The sequence below is a fragment of the Haliaeetus albicilla genome, chromosome 15 (genome assembly GCF_947461875.1).
Source record: "Haliaeetus albicilla chromosome 15, bHalAlb1.1, whole genome shotgun sequence".
NCBI classification, from domain to species: Eukaryota; Metazoa; Chordata; class Aves; order Accipitriformes; family Accipitridae; genus Haliaeetus; species Haliaeetus albicilla.
This window is the reverse complement of record NC_091497.1, coordinates 18,574,497-18,600,731: the sequence shown is the minus strand read 5'-3', so window position 1 is coordinate 18,600,731 and position 26,235 is coordinate 18,574,497. Positions and strand designations below refer to the sequence as shown.

At 41.0% G+C, this 26,235-nt stretch overlaps 1 protein-coding gene across 1 annotated transcript; it reads right to left on the bottom strand.

Moving 5' to 3' along the window:
- Window positions 1-202: 202 nt before the first annotated feature.
- On the bottom strand, window positions 203-17,599 carry FBXL3 (F-box and leucine rich repeat protein 3). Its single transcript, XM_069802516.1, has 5 exons — window positions 17,373-17,599; window positions 13,230-13,593; window positions 10,466-10,588; window positions 7,160-7,331; window positions 203-2,671 (listed from the first exon to the last, which is right to left on the bottom strand). Exons 2-5 carry the CDS (start codon window positions 13,590-13,592, stop codon window positions 2,028-2,030), a joined length of 1,302 nt encoding a protein of 433 aa, XP_069658617.1. The 5' UTR covers window position 13,593; window positions 17,373-17,599; the 3' UTR covers window positions 203-2,027.
- Between the last annotated feature and the right edge of the window lie 8,636 nt (window positions 17,600-26,235).

Here is a 26,235-nt window from a genome sequence, read left to right as displayed (position 1 = left end):
TATTCCCCACTACCACAGCAGTATGCAACAGACCAACTTGCCTTGGCAACAGCAGGACACCAGCAGTCAAGGTCCAAAGAGGTTTTAGCTGTGTTACTAATGAGATTACTTCACACATTAATTTAGTGAAAACATGTCCTCTTCCCCACATCAGTAGTGTTACTCCACCTTTATCATGCAGGCAATTCCAAAAGTCAGAATATAAAAAACACTGAGCTTTTTTACTTTTACGGACTAAATATATTGACACCTTTTATACAAATAAAAGCAAATTATAGTATTACATTAATTTAACAAATTCTAATACAAAACCTGCGTATTTCATAAAATGTGATTTTTAAATCAAAGCTCTACAGAAACATACAACTACCCTACAAAGATGTCCAGTCTGCTGAGCAATGTTTGCTCAAAATATAGTTATGAACTTAAATGCGCTCATAAGTGTATTACACTTGAACTATACATCTGGATAAACATTACTGAACTCAGAAATGAAGAAAATCTGCTGATTACCAGAACTAGCTGTACAGCCCAAATGAGAAGCAGCCACCAGCTACGTTCAGTACAGCCCACAGCTGGGGTGGCTTTGCCTTGCTGGTGGCTGACGACACCTCAAACACACTCAACAGTCACGGGAATACTTTAGTGTTACCAATCAATAAAAGAGAAAATAACGTAACTGTTCGCGGTAAGAAATGAAGTCACAAGCCACATCCAGAACACAGGCAATACATTGCCTACACCACTTACAGACTAAAATCTTTCTTTAATGAAACCGATTTACCAAGTATTCAAAACAAATTTTTGCCTATTGCTCTACTTCACGCAAGTTTACTGCTTTTAGGTGTTTAAATATTATGAAATGATTGAACTAGCTGAATTAAAGGTATACAAAATGATCATCTATCAAACATTCACTTTATACATAAACATTTCTGAAACAGATTTACAGTATACAATTAGTTTATACAGCCTAAGCAACTGTTACAATGTCATTTCTCTCCAATTGAAAGCAGACAAAAGGTCTTAAGATTTTTGTTAAAAGGTTCTTGGTCACCATTCAAATTTTAACTTTCTTGTCTCACACTGTTCATCACGTCATCGCATTTTAACACTGAAGGGTTCGTTTAATAAACTATACATTATTCCATCTAACTGTATGCTGCAAAACTGGTTAATGTGCAAGAAAAGCTCATTAACTCCGATGTGTTTTTAAATACAATGTATCTACATTTTTCCCCAGAATGCTTTCGCTTCCTGAGCTAGACATAAAATACCTTAAAACAGGTTTAGACACAGATCTGAGACCCCATAAGCAAACTACGTTAAAATGCATAGAGGGGAGAAAAATCCACACCACTTTTGGTAGCTTGCACTAATATTTGTTTGCGCTCTAAATACATTTTAGATGGATCTAATCTGTTGAATAAGGTAGCAAACTTAACATTTTAATTATCTAAACTATATTATTGTGTATTGCTATTGCCTTTTATAACTTTCATATAAAAGAATGTGTATATTTCACAACCTACTAAATGCTCCTTACAATCTTAATCCTGTCATCTAGGTGACTGGATTTAGAAATACTATACTCTGCAAAAGCAGCGTGCAGTTTTGGTGGGGTTTTGTTTGTTTTTTAAGATCAAATCTGATCGTGTTCAATACTAGCATCTAAATCAAAGAAGGACAGCATATTAAAACTGGTATTCTGCAGGTACATTTCAGTATTTTAAATACATTTTTTACTTCCATAGAAGTCTGAGGTCACTGTCAATGAAAAAGAACAAATCTAAGACAGAAAACAGATTTTTGTTTGGATGAGAAAGGATTTTGGAGCTATCCATGATTTCTATTTTTGAATCTGGATTTCATAAATCATTTTTGAATGAAAAATTAATTTTCTAATGAAACAATGAAGTAACTTACAGTAAAAACTATAGTATTATATAAGCTTATACAGTAAATTGCAATATGGTAAGCTTGGGTTTAAGGTGCTATTCCATCTGCCCTGAAGTCTTTTAAGGACTTTACCATGTGGGCATCATGTCCGGGAACCAGACTCTACCGAGATGCTTTGAAACTTCCCAATGAATCTGCTCTAAGCTGTATTTCTGATCAGGAATCAGAACTTCCTCCATAATAGAAAGCTGAGAGAGACGACCACCACACATCTTCACAAACTCAACAAAGGCACTGCAAGAGACTTCACATTCTCCTAGGCCAACGGCTGACAGATACTTGCAACGTTCCGCAATACGGATCAGCTCCTCATCAAGTGGCCGCAATCCATTGGCGCACACCACCAGTTCAACTAACCGAGGACACGTCATCCCAACACGGCCAAGTACGTCTTTGCTTACTGATCTTCCAAAGTAAAGGTGAGTGACAGGTATTTCATAACGAAAGAACGGGTCAAACTCTTCTTCGTACAAGAAAAAGTACATTACTAAATTTACTTTAGGAGAATGCTTGATGAAAGCGTCCCAGCTGCTCTTCTGAATTGTGTGGAACTGAGTCTGTCCAGGATTTTCACTGACAACGTCAATGCGCAAGTGTTCTAACCTGACATGTTTTTCAGAAGACAAAGCAAGCAGAAGCTCATCACTCAGCAGGTGGTAGTTCAGTGCCAATTCACGTAAACCATGGCACTGGTCAGCCACGCAAAGGATACCTGGGAAAAGAGAACATTATGAAAGTGGTTACACAGATAAATATACTAATAACCAAACAAGAAACATATGAGTGAATTTGTTTATGTATGAAGAGGGTGCAAAGACCACTTATTTCAACATGCAAGCAAGACCTAACATCAAAACAAAATCATACTGGACAACCAAAACATGAATCTTTTCCACATAAGCATGGTCTTCTGACTTCTTTGTACCTACACAGTAAAATGCACATACACTATGCGACTACATCACTATTTTGCTAGGGAAACATAAAGACGTTAACATGTTGCATTGTGTACTTTCCTATGGGGGTTTGATTCTCATGTGACAAATATATAAATACCATACGCTGACTGTTCTGCCCTGTTGTAGGACCACATTTACAAAAATGAATTTGAGTATGAGGGGCTTACTCATAATAAAAGTATTTCCCTAGCCTGCTCTAGAAGAACTGCGTCCCGCTCTGTGGCTGACAAAGCAGCCATGACTGAAATCTGTCACCTGAGGAAAGCAAACCTAAAATGAATGCTAGATTTTAACTAAATACCAAAGTCGCTGCTGTCAGTATTTGTTCTTTCTAGCAAAGTATAAATATTTAAATTTGGAAAAGCAACAGCAAAAAACAGGGAAAGCACTAAAAACTGGGAGCATTAATTCCTAGAACAGCGATTTTCAGACTCTAATGAATCAATATAATCTGCTGCTCATGGAAGACAAAGACATTAACAAAAAGAATTCAGTTCAGTCTGTAAGGTTTCCACTCATCCTATTTGCAGATATAAGCAACGGTACCACACTGGTAACAGTACTAAAAAAAAAAAAAAAACAACCAAAAAAAAAAAAACCCCAACAAAAAAACCCCCAACAAAACCAAACCCAAAACATACAGCTTTCCGCATTTCATGTGGCCCAGAAAACTCTGTGAAATTCAGGATATGGTCTTTCCATTAATACAGGAGATGAGAACGCAGCATTTAATATGCAGCTAAAAAACCTGAGCTCAATACCCTATAGCTTTAAAGCAATGGGAAGAAATATAGAAAGACAGCGGTTATTTTAAGATGCAGTTATTAAACTCAAAAGAGAAGCCTACACTGAGCCTAAAAACACTTCCTTAAGAAAAATTACTGTAAAAATATTGCATCAATATATACACTAAAAAAGTATGTATTTTCCACCTCAGGATCTGCAAGAACACATCCATCAGAAGCTCTTCTAACTATATCAAATACTGTCATTTCAAATATAAAAAGTTTTTTAGATGAATAAAAAAAGGAGAATTTAAGTAAACAGAATTTTAACCCAACTCTTATTGCAACTATTTCCTGTAGAAACAGTTTATCTATGTAAGCACACTCATCATTTCATTTGGGAGGAGGGGATGGGATCCAAGATGAAGCGAAAATCCAGGGTTTGTTTGGTTTTTTTTTAAAGATTGGACTACAAAATTTGAACAAGTAAGTATAACTACAAACTTTTGTGTACCTTCAAAACATTCCAGAGATCATTTCCTGTCCTTAAATCATAACAAACAGTTATTCTTACAGCAATACTCCTGCAACAGCTACAACCTCTCCATTTAAGCAGACCCAGGTGTGCTGCTTCCTAACACCTAGGTCTGTTGACACATGAAATATTTTAAACAGCGTTTCAAGATTCAGATACATTGTCTCATCACTACAGTTTCAGAAAACAACTTGCTACACATTTAGCATCCAAACCAGCTTGTTGTGCAGACTGCCATCCTTCAACAAATTATCATTGTTAACTTTAAGGGTACCTTATTGACTAGTGCAATGCAAAAAGGGAAGAACTGGCGTTCAACTTGCTGCGATCTTTTATGGGTCTAGGACTGGATATCCACATTCCATACTGTCAGTGAAATTATGTATCCTGCATATAGAACTGACAATTAATACAGTGTAGATAGTTATTGGAGGGCCTGCCTGGAGCCCACGCTGCAAGTGGTATGTTCACAGAACATCCCAAGGCGCTGCCTTTCTGCCATTGAGAGGTAAATCGCTCTGGTGTCATACAGCACAGATTCGCATCAAAAAAATCCCTTTACTAAACTGCTGATGCAGACACACCCTACATTCAACTCTTGTCCCCTACCCCCCCACTCAAAGACAAGCAACCCTTCTACCCCCAAAGCAGAGCAGAAACGCAACCTTTACAGAAATGCTTTCAGTTCCCTCTGTTCCAATAGCTAATATTTCAGGTAATAAACAACAGCACATTGATGTGGATTTAAAAATAACCATGATTTTGTTTTACAAGGTACTGTTGCAGTTCTAATGCAAGTTAAAGTTCAGAGGGGAAAAAGCAAGCAGAAGAAACTTCAGATATGCTCACAAAGATTAGAAATACACCACTGCCTTTATTTCTCCAGCCCAAACCCAAACATGCCTCTTATCTTTGTACAGTAACTTAGGGATTATTCAGAGCACCCTTTGGAAGCAATTCACAGTTTGATGTTAATCTTTTTCCTTCATTCCTGCAGCAGTGAAGTCTCTCTTGCACTACTTGCATTACTGTTCTCAGTCCTTCACTAACAGATTTCTTAAGAACTTACCTAGTAATGAACATTACACCCTGCCTCCCTGCCACAACCGCAATTTGAAGGCATGTTACACCATTTTAAGTGCATCTATAAGTAATTAGTTTTGCATAACTCATGGCCCTTTTGGTTCAATTAAAGTTTTTCCACACTTATAACAGCCTGTTAATTGTAATATTCCCATTAGAAAAAAAAATACAGGTAAGTCTCAGTACTCAAGGGTTTCTCATTTTCCTTCAAGTGTCATTTTTGCAGCCTGCCTGCTCTGAAGCCAACTATCCACATACCAGGTCCTTTCTTTTGTTCCACTTTTTTCTCCATCTCTAGGCACACCCATACCTGAATTAAGCCATCAAATTCTTCTGCTCTTTGCTTAGCACTCTCTTGTTTTGTCACTAATGCATCTGATCCCATTCTATTCACCTCTGCTCCATGAAGGACAACTGTAGTTGTGCTCCTTGTTCCTTAAACAGGCATTGCCGTTTCTTACCCATTGTTCCTTCAATTTAAAACAACGTACAAGATATATCAAACAGAATACAACAGTCAAACAACTTCATAAACCCATGCACCTCCCAAATTACCAAGTGTATGATGTTCCATAAAACCTAGCAAGGATTAGCCACAAGCCAGCAAAGTCTGCCAGAACTGACAGGCTGCTCTTGGATCCAAGTCCAAGGAAATTACTCTCTTTGCCTAGCTACAAATTACTGCTGGAGCCTATGCCTCCTGAAGGACATATTATGCCTCCTGTGCTTCTCAGATACAAGGATTCTCAAACAAAATTTTAAGCCAGAAAAACCAGTCAGTCAAGCTAATTTAAACAACCCCCTATCTACAATTCCAGAGCTTTGAAGGAAATAACATTCCAGTTAACATGCTGGTGAACACTTTACTGGACAAATCTGCTACAAAACAAACCTGCGTTTTCAGGACTTCTTTATACAAAGAAGTTTTGTTCGAGAGCTATACCTGCAAAAGGTATTAAGTTTGCATTTTGTTTGACATCACTATAGCAACATGCCCTCTGCTACGGTATCATTTTCACCACATATTAGGAGTCCTGCCGGTGAATTTTACATACAATATACCTAATATTTACAGTTGCAATATATTTGCGTGAAGAAAGTTATGGCGATGACAGTAGTTTCTACTTGTCCTCAGAAGAGGAATTTAACTAAGTTGCCAGCATCTCATTTATAACTCCTCTTCCATTTCTTGGTGAAAAACTGTGTTAAATTGATGGGCTGTGAATCAATCTTAAACTTGCTGTGCATTGCATAAGTCTTCCACAAACATTAATATTATGAATCTCAACAGTCTTGAGTGATTTCATTCTGATACTAGCTGGCTTCATTCTTGCTACAAACACACTTAGAGTGTTAATGAAGTACATTTGGTAATGGCAGAAGTTCTGCACAGCTCAGTTTCATCTCCCCTCTGCAGCAAAAATTAAACTGCTTTCTTTCAGAATTACTAAACCAGCATCTTCATAATCCGTGACATTGCAACACTCAAAACCCATACATAATGAACTGCAGAAAAGGAACTCGCATTACAAAAAGCTTAACTGTACTGGAATACTTACATAGTCATTGCAGAACTAGTGCACTATCAAGTCAATACATACTCTTTTAAGTTCTACAAAAGGTTAGTTATTTGTCCAGAACAGACATGCACTATTTTATTATTAGCCCAGTAGTCACTCTGCAAGTGGTAGGATGGACGGACTGACTGACAACCAGTTGAATTAGTATTTTATTCAGTGACAGTTGCTGTAGATACCACATTCATCCTCACTCTCATCCCACCCTTATTTTTTCAGGGGTTTACTAGTTTCAGACAGAATTTAATGCATACATTAAAAAAAAAACAAAAACAACCAAACAAAAAAAGCCCCAAACTAACAAAAACCAGAGTAGCTTACCAGCTGGAGAAACATGAGGACAACTGCTCATTTTCAACAGTTTGAGTGTGTCACTATTGTTAGCCACTAGCACTTTGAGAGATGGATCATCTACTGGTGTATCATCAATCTTAAGCGAAGAGAGGGATTTGGAGTTTACAAACACCACTGTCAGTGCAGAAATAAAGTGAGACTGGGAAAACAAAAAGTTTAAATGAAACAGTAGTATCTGAAATAAAAATCTCAATGGTTTTACACTGTTCACAGCAGTCCTAGTTTTCTTTTACTTATTGACAGCATTTGCTGAAAAAGCATTCCTTTGATATTGCATAATTTAAAATTAATACTAAAATTGACATATTTGTGAGCAGAAGAAGTATAATCATTTTTTGCTATCAATCTATGTATTTGGCAAATCAGAACGTCTAACATTAAACAAATCAAGAACCTGACCCAGCACAATCCACTACACAAACTTAAATCTATAGGAAGAGCACAAGCAAAGAGAATGCCCAGAGGCCCTAATTTTGAGGGTAACTTGCAAGTTGCACTCTAAAAGAAGCATCTTCTGGAACAGGTATTCCCACACGGTGAGTTGTGCTGCGTTGGTGAGAGGCAAACACAGTCAAGAGTGGAAATCCTGTACTGTTAAGATGTGTCCAAAGCCAATAATACTACTCCCTGTCTACTGTCCACACAGAGTATTTAGGGTTTGAACAGATTGTCTTGGAATGCTAACTGGAGCGGTCCAAATGGAGCCAAGGAGCAGGTGATCAATTAATTACTGATTAAGGAGCATAGATAATGGCAGTCCATTGCTCAAGGTTGCTCCTCAGCATTTTTATGTAACCATGGAAACTTACCAGTAAAGACAGAGCCCAGGACACCTTAACTTGAGAAACACACACTAAGGAGCAGATAGAGCCATGCTTGTATGAAGGAAGTGAATAATTAGCTTATCTTCACAATCTCTTACAAGATTGACTAAATAGAAGACTTAAAAAAAAGTACTTCCTCCATGCACTACATTAAATATCCCATAAAATTACTTGCTACTTTGATTTCAATACTGTTTCACTCTAAGCCACATGCACATGTAGAATCCTGAATAGTTATATGAGAGAAGACCTGACAACAGTATTTGCTCAATCTTATGTCACATAAGATTGATTTTGCTAAAACTCACACACAATTAGATTTAGAGCAGGAATGAATATTTTTATAACTGTCAGTCAGTTCACGCAAATGGAAGCAAAGTTCAAATCAGAAGAATTAGGCATTTTGGCTTTAGGGACCACTCCCAACTATACTGACAATACACTGATTATATACATCATGTACTGAAGACAAGGTGCTTTAATAGTATTTCCACTCTGTATTTCAAAAGTGTTAAATACAGAAATATGTAGAAATACATTCTAAATACAGAAAATAAAAATGCCATTTCCTTCACTAAGAAGGCTGTAAAATAGAAAGGCAAAGAGCTAACCATGTTTACAAAAACGGGTAACTTGAACCTGTAGTTGAAAAGCTAACAGAAGACAGCCAATATCCCAAAATGTAAAAGCTGGGAATTTAATGTCTTTTGAATATTGACACATATGTAGCCTACAGTATGATTCTTTAAAAGATTTATGTAGAATGTGCTCTTTGAAAGGACTAGGCAACACAATACTAAATGTGATTTACAAGTATTTGCCAGACGTCTCATTATCTGAAATCAGAAGAGCGCCATTGAAGATAATGCAAAGTAGTTCAGACTTCCTATACAATCTGATTAAAAAAAAAAAGTTGTGTAGTGTTAACCATTTTTCAGATCCATTCATCTTTGCCTGCTTCTCATCCAACGGGCCTGGTACTAACACCTTCCCCTAAGAACTCATTCATGGTCCAATTCTCTTCTTTAAAAATCATTGCTGCTGGTAACATGTGCCCATGACAATATTACTGGAGTGGTAAATATCAAAAGGCAAATCAGGCCTAGCGTTGATTTTGGCTCATTTTGAATATAGTTTTAAAAGGCCACATGTGAACCTGTTAGGAACAAAAAAAAGAAGCCTGTATTTTAGAAGCATTGAAGCTGAATAAGACCATAGCATGAATGACTACAAATAATTATTCAGCAAGCTGAATAGGACCATAACATACCCCTCCAGTGAAAACTAAGCAATAGAGCTAAACCAGCATTCAGATTAAGAAATTATACAATATGCAAGAGCTGAAAGGACAAAGTATTGCTAACACACTAAGCCTGTGGAGTGTTTTCACTACGTTCAGGTTTTCCTAGTCACAGCTCAAAGTACATTGAAAAAATGAAAAAAACCCATACAAAAGCTAATTAAAGATCTGGAAAAATCTTTGAAAAATAAGGATTAAAAATACATATTCAGGAGGACTACATGACGTGGCTGTGATCACTGCCAAGGACAATAATTGATAATCCTTCTGTAGCTAACCTTGCTTAAACCCTATAGCCTACTTCCTTTCCTGAGGCTGTCCCTACTTCTTCCTTGTCGTTGTTGCCATCATCAGCAATGACATCACTGAGATCCAGCTAATAGGCTAGCTGTATCTGGCCCTTCACATACATTTGGACTGGATTCAAGAACTGCAGCTGCAAGACATCCAAGATGTCCCTGCCACAGAACAAGCAGCCCAGGTTACCCCAACCACTCTCCTGCTCCTCAGCAACAGTACATTTGTACCTCGCTAGCAGGAATTCTTGTTTAGAAGCACATATAAGAGATTTGCTGTCTTCTAGATTAGCTGTCTTCTAAATAAATCTAATTTTTGGTAAACATGCAAGGTAAGAATCTGACAGATAATTGCAGAAATATAGAGCACTTCAGAATCTGACAATCGACTGCGTAATATGAAGTATTGAAAATCATGATCATATTGCTTTCTAAAGAGAGCTCAGTGATAATATAATCCCTACAGCAAGTCCACATGGATAAAACTCGACCACTCATGCAATTATAATTGTCTTCTAAACATTTCCCACAGTCTCACAGTACAATTACACAGACACAAATCATCTAGCCTCCTGACTTGCATCATGTTGCTCAGTATTACATTGAGGTCAATAGACAGGAGGACTTGGAAGAACAAGGTCAGGACTAAGTTCTCACACGATGCAGAGAATGAGTGAAACTTTAGTTAGCCATCTTAGTACAACATCTCCGTTCCTCCCTTTAATAGAGCCCTGTAATAAAGTTTTCCTTACCAAAGATTCTTATTCTTACAGTAAAACCTTTCATAAATTATAGAGATACTGTATGAACCACTGCAATATTTTGCTATACAAAAATATACATATTAAAATACCTTTGGTAAATCCATGAAGCTTGGCCGGGCAGTTGAAATTAGCCCAAGTGTTTTCAGAGAGCAATTCACAAGCTGTGATAAAATATCACAAGCTGCTTCTGCAGATTCCTTGCTACTGTCCACCTTAAAACAAAACAGATTTATTGTTCAGAAAACACTGAATCAAACACACTCTTTACAAAAAAGCAGAGTAGAGTAGATTTACTTTAATGTTTTTTTTCACTTTACCTTCTGAAATGTGATGTCAAAAAAACCCAAAAAACACCTCATTGGGAATCCATCAATGTCATTCTTTTTCCCCAAAAAATACATATCAAAATTCCAAGATAATTTGCTATAAATTTACCACTCTCCTAAACACTTTGGTAAAATTCAGCATCATAGAATCATATAGAATGGTTTGGGTGGGAAGGGACCTTTAAAGGTCATCTAGTTCCAACCCCCCCTGCCATGGGCAGGGACACCTTCCACTAGACCAGCTTGCTCAAAGCCCCATCCAGCCTGGCCTTGAACACTGCCAGGGATGGGGCATCCACAACTTCTCTGGGCAACCTGTTCCAGTGCCTCACCGCTCTCACAGTGAAGAACTTCTTCCTTATGTATAATCTGAATCTACCCTGCTTCAGTTTAAAGCCACTACCCCTTGTCCTATCACCACATGCCCATTTAGCATGGTGAGGGGTCAGCTAAACAGTTTGTTCCAAGATATTCAAACCACATAAAATAATAAGCAAGTGGAGGTTCATTTGGGTCGAGAGCCTACCTCACTTCCTCTTTATATTCTTCCTTATCAAAATGCAGGAATTCTATAAATCCTTTATGGTGTGAAAAGCTGCTTCCTTTTACAGTGACTCAGCTTATAACATAGAGCTGCTGGAGAGTTAAGTGCACTATCATATGAACCTATAGGACTGGGCCTTCATCATTAATATCACAACAGATATGCAATGGATACTCTGAAAAAAAATCTTCATTAGTCCACTTGTTACACAACTGAATCACTTAGTGTGCCTCCAGTGGAATTTCCCCCAACACTCAGATGTGCCTTCTGAATAACCTCTTATATACAGTAGGCATGACAGCTTTGCAAACCTACAGAACAGTAAAAAGCTTGATCACAATATCAATCTTAAGTCCACCATAAACCATGATACCTTGTCAGCAACTGATCTATGTCCAATGAATGTTCATTTTCTGCTTGAACACAAGCTGAAAAAAACTCCATTTTCAACAATCCAATCTTGGCCTACAAAAAAAATCCCCAAGTTTTCAGCCTTGGCAGAGTAACAATCACTGTTATATCCAATTCTTTGTGATTATTCTTGCTACTTAGTACTTCCTGCGATCTAGTGTTGATTCTGCAACACTGAAGGACAACCGAAGGGACGCGTTCAAGAAATTATGTGGGTATCACCCTCCCAATGAAGGGCATCCAAAATCCTTCAAAAACACTTGGTGCAAAGCAACATAGACAGCAGATAGACACTGGAAGGTCATTCCAATACTGCTATAAATTTTCTTTATTTGGACACTGATAAAAACCCTGCAAACCTTGTGATAACAGCTTGTAGCTGGTATTGCATCAAGCAGTAGCAATACATGTGACAGGTCAGAGGTACCCCAGCTACCCACACACTGATCATTCCTACATTAAAACTGCCAGATTTCAGAATCAAACAACTAGTATGTCCACCTTGCTGCATAAGTTACTTCCTTTCCAAATTTGTCACATAGCTGATGCATATGCAGCCATGACTGCTTCACAGCATCCTTCCAAAACACAGTGATATGTAGGCCAATGTTAAAGGGTTTCACCTGCTGAAAATAATTCCATGATGTTAACAAAGGCAATTCTCACCAAATGGTATTTCTCTCAGCCAAGCACAATCAGTAGATATACCATCCTGTGCAAATCCCATGTATTTTTTCAGTTAACTGAAACACAGCTGTGCTGAGATGCCATACACAGACAGTCCCATACAATTTAGTACTAAAACTGCTAGTTGCTTACTAGTAGTACTGAAGTCTCTCTCTGTGCGTTAGATGTTTTCTGACCATGAATATTAGATCCAACTCTCTAGAGGATGTGAAATGGGGAAATGCTCGCTTTATGCATCCTGATCAAGCTTAATTCTGAGGCAGATACCCACATGTAGAGTAGTATCAGAACTGAACTACTTCTGCCCTCTCACTGAGGCAGAATTTTAACCAGCTAAGATGCTACAAGAAAAAAAAACACCAAACAAAAAAATCCCCAGGCAATGAAAAGGTATGTTCAGAACTGTTATTCCAAGTTTTAGTCCTGAAAACATAGCCAAATAAACAAATGAATTGGGAGGTAACCTCCATGTCTGCATGCTCATTTAGAGAACCCATTTCTTCAGTACACTAGGCCTGAAAACAAGGCCCACTACACTGAGAGCTGCCGTACTTCTTTTTAAATAACTGACAACCCTAATCACAAAAATAACATTGTCTTTCGTAACGTTTTGTGATGTTCTTTAATTTTCAGCATGTTAAAATGTTTTGATCACAATTGTCCATTAGCACTTATCATCAGTATTTCAACTACTGACAATTAAATCATACTTCTCATGCTGTGATATTTATATAGATGAACCATCAAAGCTGTCTCAAAAGTATCAGAGATATTTCCTTAAAATATTCTGAAGGAAAAAAAAGAGAAAGAAAGAAAAATAACTAAGTTTAACAGAGGCTTTTATTTTTATAAAATTACTTTTTAAAAGCCTAAAAAATACACTACCTTGAAGCTTACATACTGCAGGTGATTGGAATGCCTCTTTATTATTTGCTTGATTAGTTCAGGATGCGTAGCCCTCAAGTAAGACGTAGCTGGTTGATTCAGTTCAAACTCAAAACATCTCCAGAGATCAGGCATATGAAACACTTGGTTCCAGCTTCTGCAGACCTGCGATGCATGAGCACGATCCAGAAGGGGCAAGTACTGAAACACCTGCAGGATAATGTCTTGAAGCAGGTTTGCCCAGTCAGGACTCTGCACAACTATGGTTTTCTCATCTATAACCTTGTGTCTCTTGGATTCTTTCTTAGTTGTCTCCTCAGATGAACTGCTGCTGGCCTCGTTCGTTTTCCTTCCTCGTTTCATTCTATAAAAATATATTAAAAAAAAAATCTATATATTTTGTAAATGTAACAGAGCTGAAAAGAACAGTATTAATAGAAAAGCGTGGAGGTGAAAAAGCATGTTTTCTGTAACCACACTTTTGCAGGAGTGTGTCCCCCCCGAAGGAAAAAACCCAATTAACAATGAGTTTGAAGTGGTAGTCTAAAAATCACATTACCATCTAAACAGATATCTTTAATATTACTTCTTTAATCATTAACAGTGCCAATCCATTTGTAACAGCCAATCTCCTTCAGTATTTCACTTTTGTTTTGAGAACACTTTGAACCCAATTTGTTTTACTGTTTTGTTCATTATCACTCTACTTTCCTACTGATGGAAAGATATTCTTCTGAACAATTTTGTGAACACTGACATTCATATTGCTGCCCCAGTCCTATTCACCAGAAACAACATTTGAAACTGTGGAAGGCAAAAGGCAGGCAAGAAAGTAAATAGTGAGCGTATGCATGTTTGCAGGTATTGCATCTTGCAGATGTTGTATCTGGCCAATTAATTTTTATTCCTAGACAGGAAGAACATTTACTTTCTTTTTACTTATCTAAAAAAAGGTTACTTCAATAGGCATCTATTTTAAATCGGTAATATTTCATCAAGAACACTGGTGTGCTTTCGTTTTTCCAACTAACTAGTAAATAGGGATTATGAAAGATTTTCAGTAACAGTCTAGAAGTTTCAACCCGCAAAAGAAGTCAGCAAACTTTCTTCAAAATCATATTAAATTCAGCAAGTCTGAGGCAAAAGGTTGTCTCATTCTCAGTAGCACATACTTCTTCCACAGTGGTCTCACTTACAAAAGTTCTACCTTATATTACACTATTAAAGAGGAAAAAAACTTCACCACTACATAAGTCTGAAATAAATCTAGCTTTGGGTTTTGATCAAAGCGTGTTCTTTTGTACATGCCAGCTTACAACTGAACTTAGCATCCAATCATTTATTTTTAAAAGCCTCAGTGCAATGCACATCATGTGCTAAAGGACGATGAATGAGACCTCACGCTAAACTACAATACACTCAACTATAGTCTCTAAAAAGCTAAGAGAATCCAGGGCTGTGGTGGGTTTGATATGTACAAACACCCTCCAGCCCCCATGATTTCTACAAGATAAGCATGGACTTTGTACTAAGTGAAATAATTCTGATTTAACATTCAAGTACAATTACACATACAAGATTATCATATGCCCAGCATTTGGGATCTGGACAATTAACTTTCCCTGCTATGCACCACAAGTAAGTAAAAGCTTAGAAGTCTTTTTTAAAACAAAGTGTAATATGCTAGATATACAAGTGAAAAATTATACTGTTTATCATCCAACGCATCATAGATTATCTTCTCAAAGCCAGCATCTCCTTAACTATCTTTGAAACACTTTAATCCTACCTACTCACAAGACAATAGCAAGCTGTCACTTAAGGTCTGAAGCTATTCATAAAATGATGCAAACCTGAACATACTGTCATGAAAGACTGATAGAATTTGCCTTGATTTTTTCAATTTCATTTTTTAATCCCAGCAGCACTTGGGGGCAATCACTAGACGAAAACAACAAAAATCTCTACTTGCTCCCTGAGAACTGTTTACTATGATTCACAGCTCATGACTATGAGACTATGCAAAACATAACTCCTGTGCTAAAACAAGTTTTCCACCTGAGAGAGAGTTCTGTTGCTGAGCCACTAACTTCACCGGCACAGAAGGAAAGCAAGAAAACTGAATAGTGACTTAGAACCATCTGCAACTAACAAAAAGATGGAGGAACTGGATTTTGCAACTGTGAAAACTGAATAATTAAACTTAGTAACTAATCAAGAATTAGATTAGCAAATTCACTGCAAACCTGTCATGTCTGTGTTTGAGATAACTGCTAAGCATAGTCCAAGCATATTACCTGTAACAGCTAGTCTGAAATGCAATACTCCTTTAAACTTTACGCTAAGTTGTGGGGTACTATCCCAAGTTTTTATAGACAGCCAATGAAGAAAAGGGACAATGCGGCCATCACTAGAGCTATACTGATGATGAATTTCAGGTCACAGTCTCCCCAGGAAAATAAGATGCTATGTGTTCTAAGTGCCATAGCTTGACAAGTAGAGGATGGGAAAAGACATTTCCAAACAACTTTTTTGTTACTGACATCTCAAATGCTCCTGTAATTGAAAAGAGAAAGTAATCATAAGTTTTCAAAAATATTTCCTTGTGGAACTTTTTCAAAAGAGAAAAACTTATCTAAGCTCAAGACTAAAAAATACAATTTTAAGAATCAGATGACTGTTTTGTCACCTAACTTCTAATTAATTTGTTCATCTAATTTTTGTCATCTTTTTTCAGAATTTAAAGTATTGGAATAGCTTTTTAAAAACATAACTGGTTTCAGCCTCTTCACATGCCTAACAATAAAATAAATACAAGATCGAAAGAATGCAGATTTGCCTACCGAAGTTTGCAGAGTCATCTAAAAATTATTTATAAAAAAATAAGGCCACTCATGAGAGTAAACCTTTCTGGAAATATAATATAGCAACAGGCAAATGCAATTAGGCAGTTCAGTTCACTTTGTTTTATGTATCTGAGAGCATAAAGATCTAACCATTTTAAACCCCAGGCCAGCAGAAATAACTTTTCAGCGAGAAAGACACTGATGCAAAATTCCATGGTAGCATGCTACTGCATGGATACAATCTATTTTTCAAACAATGATTGCTTATCACCTCTTACAATGGATGCAATCTATTTTTCAAACAATGATTGCTCATCACCTCTTACAACGCTTGAGCCATCAATCTTGCTTTTAACTCTCTCTGGCATACTCAGGACATGCTTATCACTGATCAGTTTTTCCAAACCGCTGCTATAATCAACTTTGCTTTAAAATCGAAGACCTTGACAGAAAGGGGGGAAAAAATATGCAACTGTACCAGGACAGAAAGATGGGTGAAATCAGGATGCCTGACTCCTTAAGATTTTTCCAAGTAAATTTCCCAACCTATTGTAATAACTTGTTTCTGAACTCAGTGTTCTGAACTCCGCATCTGGGCGCAACCCACGCTATCTTGCTTGCAATAGTCATGTTCGACCATAATCGCATAGTTCAGTCACCGAGGAGGAGGAGGAGGAGCAAAGCACATGCTTAATATTGTTTTTATTACTGAGTAAGGTGCAGACAGAACACAATGGCAGTTAAACCCAAACCCAAACAAACAACTGTGGACGGCTGTTTACATCCTGCTGATAACGCTCGCCCATGAACAAGCCTAACTGAGCTCGTTGCGGTGTTTTACAGCTGAACTAAGGCTGGTCTGGAAACAGGAGGAGGAGTGCGGGCGCTAACGGGGGGAACGGACTGAAAGAGGGGGCGAACCAGGCACAAACCTAACCCCTAACCGCCGCCAACAACTTGCTCCGCTAAAAATCATGCGAGACGTACCGCTTATTACTGTTATCGGGAGAGGGCTGCGTGGCAGCGATACTCTACGAACACCGAGGGTAGGTTTTAAGCCCCGCTGCTCCCGGAGAAGCTTCCCCTCGGGGTCGGCTCCTTCGGGCCCGGGCCCGGGGCGCGGCGCCGCCGAGCCCTGACGGACGGCGGGCGGACGCTCCGCGCCCGGGCAGGGCCCCAAGCGCTGCCGCCCCCGCTGCTCGCTTGCCCGCCCTTCTCCTCCCCGCACCGGCAGCGCGGCCGGGGTCCCCGGGAAGGTCCTGCCGCGCCGCCGCCCACCCCCTTCCAGCCCCTTCACCTGGCGGCTCCCTGCTGCGCTTCGCATTAACCGGGACTCGGGCCGCGCTGGCGCCTCCGCTCCGGCCACATCGGCTCCCTCCACCGAAGCCCGACCCCAGCGCCTCCTCCGCCCGGCTGTGCTCTGCTAGCCGTCCCGTCCCGCCCGCGATCGCCGCTTCTCTCCTTCCCTCCCTCCCTCTCTGTTTACTTCCCAGCAGCGGAAGCGACGCAAACCAGCCAAAATGGCGGCGGGCGGGCTGCGAGGCGGCGCCTCCCCTCACGACCCCCCCCCCGCTCTGAGGGGCGGTTGCCCGCCGTAACGGCCGCTCTGAGGGGCGGTTGCCCGCCGTAACGGCCGCCCTGCCGCCGCCTACGGGGCCGGCGGGGGCCGGCGCCGCCCGGTCCCGCCGAGGGCAGCGGCTGCCGGCCGGCCTGCTCGTCCTCCCGCCCTCTTTCCGCCTCCCCGGCTGCCTCGGCTCGGCGCACGCCTCCTCAGCGGGCCGCCGTGGCGGGCAGGCCCTTGGCTTCGCCCGGCTACTGCAGCGCGGGGTGGCGAGGCCCCGGCTGGCCGGAGGCGTCCCAGACGGGTGGTCGGCGGCCGGGAGAGGGAGGAGTGGCACCTGGGAAAAAATAGCGGGGTCGTACCGGCAGAGGAGCTCGGTCTTCGTCACCGATAGCGCCAGTTATCTCGGTAATTTGGAAGCTCCGTGCCAGGCTAGCCTTAGGAGTGAATGGAAGCAAACAATCAGCGCTTGGTGGGTCCAGGAGGCGCCGGGAATGAAGTGCTTGGGATATTGCCTGGCAAAGAAGACGAAGTGATGTGTGACAATTCCGTTGGGCTGCAAATGCCTTCTTACGACATGTCCCCCGTGTACGTAGTGGTTATGAGCCCAATTCGCATCACTGAGTTTCTTCAGAACAGCCAGATGTGAGCCAATGCTCTCCCCAATCTTGAAGTGGCTTTGAAATACAGTAACAGTTCTTCAGTGTCCTTCCAAATGTCACCATCTCCAAGTTCTTTGAGAAGCACTTTATATAAAAAATTCTTCAGCAGCATTTTGTTGCATACTTCAAGTGTATTAAAAAAGAAACTTTTGGGTTTTTTCTTTCACTTCAAAGTCTAGTTCCTTGAGATTATTAGTGGGGAAAAAATGACTTGCATAGAAACAGGAACATTTTTCAGTGATAAATGTTCATTTTAGTTTTGAATTTCTACAAGAGAATCGTGTCTACTTCTCCAATTCAAAATGTCTTGAGGCATTTACAACAGCTCAGCCATTATAGTTCTGTGTATATTTATAAATCTATGTCCAGCCTTCAGCTTTTCAGGAAATGCAACAAAAATCTGAAAATAAGAGGTAGGTTATCACCTCACCTTGAGCAGATTAATGGGCATCTCAGGCATGCTTGTAATAGCACGTAATAGCAAATATGTGACTGTGTAACTTGTTCCCTTATAAAGAACAGCTACACAAACCTTGGTAAATAATGATGAGGTGTGTTTATGGCTGAAGCCAATACTGTCAAGAAAACTGAAATAACTGTTTTGCTGTCCCCACCAGGAAATGTTTGGTGTCTTCCATTCTCGCCGTTCAGGAATTGTCCTTTCAGCCCCATGTTCCAGTTCATAGCTGGTTCTCTAAAGGTGGCAAGGTAACAGCCCCCAATTAGTTTCTAGTAGTGACGAGTTATACTTGCAGTTATATAAGTTGCAAGCTGCTGGAGATGCAGGAGAGGAAGGTAGGTTGACTGCAAAGGTTTGACCCAGACCTGGGCCCAGTACCTGGAGAGAAGGATCTACTCTTTATCAACAAATGCGGAGCAAGCAGCCGCCACTTCTCCTGGTTACCTCCCTTATTGTTTTCAGGCAGCATTATACTGATGATGTGATGTAACTGACCTGTGTCATGTGAAGTCAGTAGAAATATCTTTTCACCAAGGTTAATGCTCTGATCAAATTATGGTGTCTGCAGAAAAAAAATTTAATATCTTGTGGCAAAAAAAAAAATATTTTCTGGGTCTGTGTAGAAGTCTTGGGAGATGTAAGATAGCTGCAATGTCATTATTTTGAGGTAACATTATTTTAAAACCCCTACTGCATTATCTGAGTTTAGATGTATTGACTCACTGGGGGAGACTTATTACAGTGCCTTGCAGTTTTATTTTGCTGCCTGATATTTGGAGTAAACAAAGTTTGCTTCAATGCCTGTGCCCTGATTTGCTTTGTTGTAATTGCTTGAGTATGTTTTAGGCATGCTAAGTGTAGGAGGAGAAGAGAACTAGTGCAGAAGGAGCTCTTTGAATCACACTATTTGGGGACATAGCAGCCAAAATCAGCAAGAAAGGCAGCTGCAGCTCCGTACTTAGAGCCAAATCTGGCCCTGGACATGGTGCAGAGCATTGCCAACAGTGTCTGTTGGCAAAGCATGAGAACTGGGGAGTTTACGAGAACTGAATAAAAGAAAACCTATGGGCAGCTGGTGATGTGGGCACCCTCTCCTGGCACCTGGTGAGCCCCCCATGGCTAGCTCTGGCTTAGCTGGTAGGCAAAGCCGTGCTGTTTGTAGAGCTCTAGGACTCTGAGGTAGCTGGCACTGAGACAGGTGGCAGCAGGTTAAGAAAGGTCCAAGTAGCAAAGGTCCAAAGGCAAGATTCAGAGCTCTGGGCTGGTCTATGAAAGAACTGTCTTGTTGGCAGCTGTGGCAGGGTACCTTGAAGCTTTGGTTACTAACTTGATTAGGTGGTTTAACTTCATTAGGTGGTTTCTCTGCCTTACTTATCACTTAACTAACAGCAGATGTGTTTTTGAGAGAGGACTATTTTAAATGATAAAGGTGAAATTTTTTTTGTGTATAATTTTAATAATACCAGAAAAAGTCCAGGGGCCTGTACTGAGCCTGGGTATGCAGAAGCGAGACTATTGAGAAAACTGCCTTGTAATTTTTTATTTTTTCAAAAGAGAAGGAGAAGCTCTCTGAAGTTTCAGTCTTTCTGGTTGGAGAGTCACTTGCTTATCGCAGGGATTTGAAGTAGCCCTCACTTTGATCATGTGAAGATGAGGAACAGCCCACAGACGCCCTTCCATAAAAGCCAAGAGAATGATAGTAACAGCCTACTGTCTAACGGGAGATCTCACCACATCAGGCTGAGGTCGTACAGGTACACCTCTCCCTATTTCAGTTGACAGACTACCTGCCTGATGAAACCTGCAGCAATGTTGTAACCACGAGGTCTTGGTTGTAAATGCTCCAGCTTTTAGCACTGAAAGTCTCATTTGTGCTCATTTTCTGTCTGCATTCAAGTAGCTCTGAAGCAGTCATGCAGCAGCTGTGCTCCACGCTGATAAGCCTGGCTTGCATCTGGCTAGGAAAAAAGTGCAAAGGGGAAAATAATAGAAGCAGTTGGAAAAGAGTTAAGTAACAATAAAAGAGAGCAGATCCAGCTATGAAAAATACGTGAGGCTTGCAGGGCATGAGTAACCCACTCCAATTTAATGAAAATACAAGCTGTGAAAAATATGGGCAGATTAGTGTGATGAGTCAGTGGCTGAAGGACCTGTTTTAGGCTGCCTGTCACAGTCTTATTCTTCAGCAGACTGTGCTGAAAAAGACAGGAAAACAGACCTTGTTCTTTAACAATGCCAAATGTAGTTATTGTTTTTCAGCAATGGATATCATTGTTCGGGAAACTTCCCTTTTTTTATCCTCTTAATATGTCTACACAGGAATTTTTTGTAGGGGGAGGGAAGTGCTTACACTTTTAGAATACAATGTTAGGGACTGATAAAATAAGTAAATATTATCTATCACAAACAAGGTCTTATAGAACAGAAGCTGAAACTCACCTGTTTTTCAAAAAGTAGCCACAGGTAAAATGGTCCTTAAAACAGAGGGCCTCAACTTAAGGCCTCACAGCCACAGAAAAATAAAAAGATAAAACTAAGGACGAGTGACAGCAGGGTGGAGTGTTGCCTGCAACAGGCTGGTTACTTGATATTGTTGCTCATGCTTCAGTTAAAGCTGGGGATAATTGCTTTAAAAGGTTCCTCAAAACTCACTGTCTAAACATTATTTCTGTCTCTAGAGTCTATAGTGATTCTTCCCAGATGAATGGCTCAGATGTTTTCTTCATTTGTAAAAACTATCGTATCACTCTGCTATATTTTGTAAGATAACATAGTAAAATTTGCTGTTTGCTAGAGCATCTCTGATAGAGGAGTATCATGGCCTGGCTTTGGCTAGGAGATCCATACAAACGGGCTGAACATGCTGAACTGTGCAGATGGCAGTGTGGACAAGAACTGAATGTTTTCATGGCGTGGACCATGGATGACCAGCTGACAGGAGAACAATACTGCTGGAAAGGTAGTGCCATCTCATTGATAGGTTGCCCTGACAACGTCCCGGTAGAGGAGCTTATTGGTTTACAGGAATTTTCTCTGTGTTCTCTATGTGTCCCTGCAAATCGCTTCAGCTGTCTCTGCCAGTGGGTGAGAAGTTAACATGATTAACAAGTTAGTGGTAAAATTAAAATCCCAAACAGGTTTATTGCTAAGAGAGGGCTGGCATTTGTATTAGGATTGGCCTTGGTACCAAGGCACTGAAGGAGGGTACCTTATGTAGCACGTCAAATGGCTCCTGCATGGACACCCTAATGCTGGTTTTCAAATGTGGGTCCAGGACCTTGTTTCTAACTCTTGTATCCCAGCACTGGGGACAAAACCTAGATATTGCGCATCAGTTTCTTCAAGATAAAAGTGTGCTGGAAGAACAGATCCAATGTCCTGCCAGTAAGCACCTATTCATGGGGAATGTCAAACTCAGTCAGCAGTAAGGCACTTGGGGCTTGCCAGAACATAGGACTTGCCTGGTGGGAGGTGTGTAATTGTGCCCAGCCTCCATCAGGAGGGAAGAAAAGATTTATGGACCCAGGCCATATGACACCGTGCCAGGAGTATGGGAAAACCCAAAGGTATAGAAGTAGAGACAATAGTCTTATGAATAACAATGTCTTGAACGGGGATGTTGTTGCTCAAATCCTGTTTATTTTGGGGAAAATGGGGACAGAGGTGGATGCAGATGCAGCGTATCATCTTACATTATGTGTATTGCAGCAAAACCTACGGGGGTAAGTTGCTGCATTTATACTGTACTTGGGGTCATCCCTGTTGCTATTACTGCTCCTTGACAGAGTCCACTAATACGACCTGCCTCCAGGCAAATGCTTTTAAAGGGCTGTTCAGGTTCACCAGTCAAGTTTCTAAGTCTCATTGTTAGGAATCAGCATTAGGATGGCAAATTACTGCTAGTGGAGTATACCCTGCCCATCATACTGAACTGCCTGAATCTCTAAGCATTCCGAGATGGTACAGCTCTAAGTGACGTGACAGTGCTGCACACGTGGCCACAGTGGAGTATGCATTCCCTGCATGTGCCAGTGTGTTTAATGCCATCCTTCCCTCTTCTCGTGGCTGCTTAGATGGAGTGGACATCACAGGAGAGACCTAGGAATGATGCTGGGTGGAGTGGGAACCCTTTCCAGGGCAGCTGACCGAGCAGAAAGGGTAAACTGTGCAGGGGAGTATGTACACAAAGCCACATCGTGGCTGTCTCAGGAAAGGAATATTAGGGAATGAGCAGAAGGGGAGGTGGAAATATCATCCAAGAGCTAACATGGGCTAAGGATGCTGAAATCGCCTGGTCCATCCCCAAGCAGGGAGCTCCTCCTATACCAAGGAGTGGCGCTCACTCATGCAAGTAACTACTGCAGTAGAAGCCAAGCTACAAGCAGGTAGCTGCATGGGGGATTAATGCAAAAAGGGAGGTGCTTGGCTGAAGGGCACTGCCCTGACTGACCCTCAGTGATGCAGTGTGCTTTCCTGTGGCCTCGGGTGGAGCAGTAATGGGCCACAAGTAGAGCTAGGGATTCAGGGGTTACCTGCACCACTGCCATCCTTGCCAGATGGGGCTCCTGCAGGCCGGTTTGTGCCTCTGCCACGTGTAATTGAGGAAGTCGGTAGGCGCAGCCCTGCATTGGTGGCTGTACTGATGTCAGAACAAACTGGAGCTGTAAATAACTGACCCATGGATGCTACATTTGTCATTCTGGTATTGTCTACCTTATAGACAATTGGTTTATTGAGCAGTTTGACTTATAGATAGGTGATGTGCTCTAGGTAGAAGAAAAAGTGCAAGTAGTGACCAATGGAAATGGCACTTTGTGAATATCAGCTGTTACACCAGTATCCAGGGAAGATGGTTATCCCAGCAGGCTGCAAAAAGGAGTGGGAGTGTAGAAGCAGTGCTGTGATGGTGACAGCAAATGGTACTGTGTGTGTTGCTCAGCAGCTAACCCAAAGCAAAGCCTGAAGTACTGTTTAAGGTTTCAGTGGCCAAATCCCCTATTAGGCACACCATGGGAAGAAACTGTTAAAACCAAAGTGACTGAATTTCAACTAGCAGCAGACAGCCTACACAAAACCTTGTGGCGAGAGCACAGAGCACCATTGCAGGTGCCTCTTCAATTCCAATAGACTGCAGAGCCTCAGGCCATTGCCTGAGAAAACTCACTGGCTAGCTGGTGGGGGACATCTTTGGGTGATTGTTGATAACTAACTTGTGATGTCCCATTGCACTTGTTGCTGTGCTGTTGATTGTAATCAGTTTGTTGTTCTGTATTTGGTTGCATCTATGTAGGTATATGTGGTGAAGAGCCCACCACCTGGAATGCTTGGGAGCGCAAGTTCATTACTACTAGAACCCAGCAGTGAGAGCAGGGGGTGTGACAGTGCAGTCCTTCCAGTATGCCTTGGGCTGAGGGACATGGGGCGTTCTGCCGTACAACTACTGCACTCTCAGTCACCTGCAATGTCTGGCATGGGTTAAGGAGGTGGCTGTGGCAAAAACCTACAAAGTTTGAGTTACATCCCAAATGACTGGATGGTCCTGAAGCTCCCTAGCTAGCCTCTGTTTAGGTGAAACAATGAACTAACTTAGTACGATGTGATTAACGAAAACCGTTTCGTAAGGACCAAGATTATCAGGCCCTGATGGTGACTGGTTAACTATCTGTGCCTTATTAACTTTTACTGTTCATTTTGTGCTCAGTGGGTGGATACACCTGTGAAAGTTTAAGCTATTTGTAAATAAATGATGTATGATCTGAGTGGGAGTACTGTGGCCTCGTCTTGGCCCGGAGCTGAGTTCTGTATGAAGTGGCCGAGTGTGGTGAGCTGTGGCAAACAGGGTAGGGCAAACAAGAACTGAGTATTTCCATTGCGTGGGCTGTGGATCAACAGCTGACAGAAAAGCACATGAGACTGCTGGAAAGGCATACAGCAATCTTATTGTGGACTGATCTGATTAGTGGCCTGTACTGGCATCTGGCTATAATCAGCGGTAGAGATCGGTGCAGGGGGAGATGTGGTGACGTGAATGTCTGACACAGCGTAGGAGCGGAGAGTCCGAGGCGCAACCATTATGTGTGGGGGCTGAGCTCTACCCAAGAGCCTGATGCTCACGCTCGGCTGTGCCATCTCCCTGGAGTAGTAATTGGGGATGGTCTGTCGTGTGAGAGAGAAACATTTCCCTGACACTGCCTATTGCTCACTCAGTCCACTTAATAAACTGAACATAGCAGTGTCATGTCTTTTCCCCACTGTAATCTCAGTTTCCTAAATTAATACTCATATTAATCTAAAATGAAAGAGAAGGCTGGAAAATTCAAACCCAGAATTAATTTGTAACTATCGTGCTACACAAATTTTCTAAAAAGGATAGTGGGTCAGACACCTCAGATTTGTCTGCTCTCTAACTCATTTTTCCAGAATGTCAAAGACCTTCTAGGACCTATGTCAAGAACCTATGCATAAAGATATAAACCACTTCAAATTATGTGCATTAATCTACCACTGTATTTAATTTGTCTTTCTTCGATATCCTTTTCGGGCGAAAGTTTTCTTTTTGTATTCTCTTTTAATGATTCCTTATCAAGTCACTTTACAATTAGAAAGATGGCTTTTCTAAACCAAATGCCCTCTGAATTAAGTTTCTATTACAGACATCTAATCCATGACCTGGGCACATGGAAGTGCTGAAATCCCTGGTGTAAATGCAGCCATACCTTTTATGTACTGGTTGACAGCTGCATTCAAAACACTTAAAATAAGCTTTGTCTTTGTGTAGTTACACAGGAAAAGAAAATTCTCACTTTTTGTAACATCTTATATTGGCTTTAAAATGGTACAGCACACGCTGTACACTGGATTTGGCAGCTCCAGGTTCTGCTGTGTGTCTCCTTGGCTGTGCGTGGTCAGCCGGGAAGAGCAGCAGTGCCCAGTCTGACCAGGGCGCTGCTCCTCCACATGGCAGCTCTGCTCCTGCACACTGGGGTGGAGGAGAAGGCTCCTAAAATGCAGAAACAGCAGCCAGAAAACAATGAAAGGAGAAAAAGGGCTTGACTATGGTAGATTAGGACAGAAAACAGCACCTGAGAGTCCTGGTGAAGAGCAGGGGAGCAGCGATATGAGGCTTTGAGTGTAGGTGAGAAGGGAGTGAGGAGGGGGCTGGGTTGTGAAGGAGAGACATATCTGAACAGTATGATAGGGGATCCTTAATAAATTCACTGGGCTCTGCTTTCTTCCACCTTCTGTCCTATGTACACCCTGTTGTACTCTAACCACTGGATTAATACCACTGGTATAATCCAAATTTACTGCAGTACCTCCCAACTAATGGGTATATTAGTTCTGATAACCCTACAGCACATTTCTTGTATGATCAATAGTGTATGATGAATAGAAGAGTCCTTAGAACATCATTCTGCATCTTTTACTCTACACCTGCCATTCTGAAGTGACTCAGGATGTACCCAATAGGAGTTCA

What these genes read in the sequence shown, in the direction of transcription:
- FBXL3 (XM_069802516.1), bottom strand. Translation starts at nt 13,592, where the DNA reads ATGAAACGAGGAAGGAAAACGAACGAGGCCAGCAGCAGTTCATCTGAG. An exon ending in TGCAGTATGTAAGCTTCAAG is followed by an intron (nt 10,589 to 13,229) that starts GTAGTGTATTTT and finishes TTTTGTTTTAAG; the next exon opens with GTGGACAGTAGCAAGGAATC. An exon ending in TCCTCATGTTTCTCCAGCTG is followed by an intron (nt 2,672 to 7,159) that starts GTAAGCTACTCT and finishes CTCTTTTCCCAG; the next exon opens with GTATCCTTTGCGTGGCTGAC.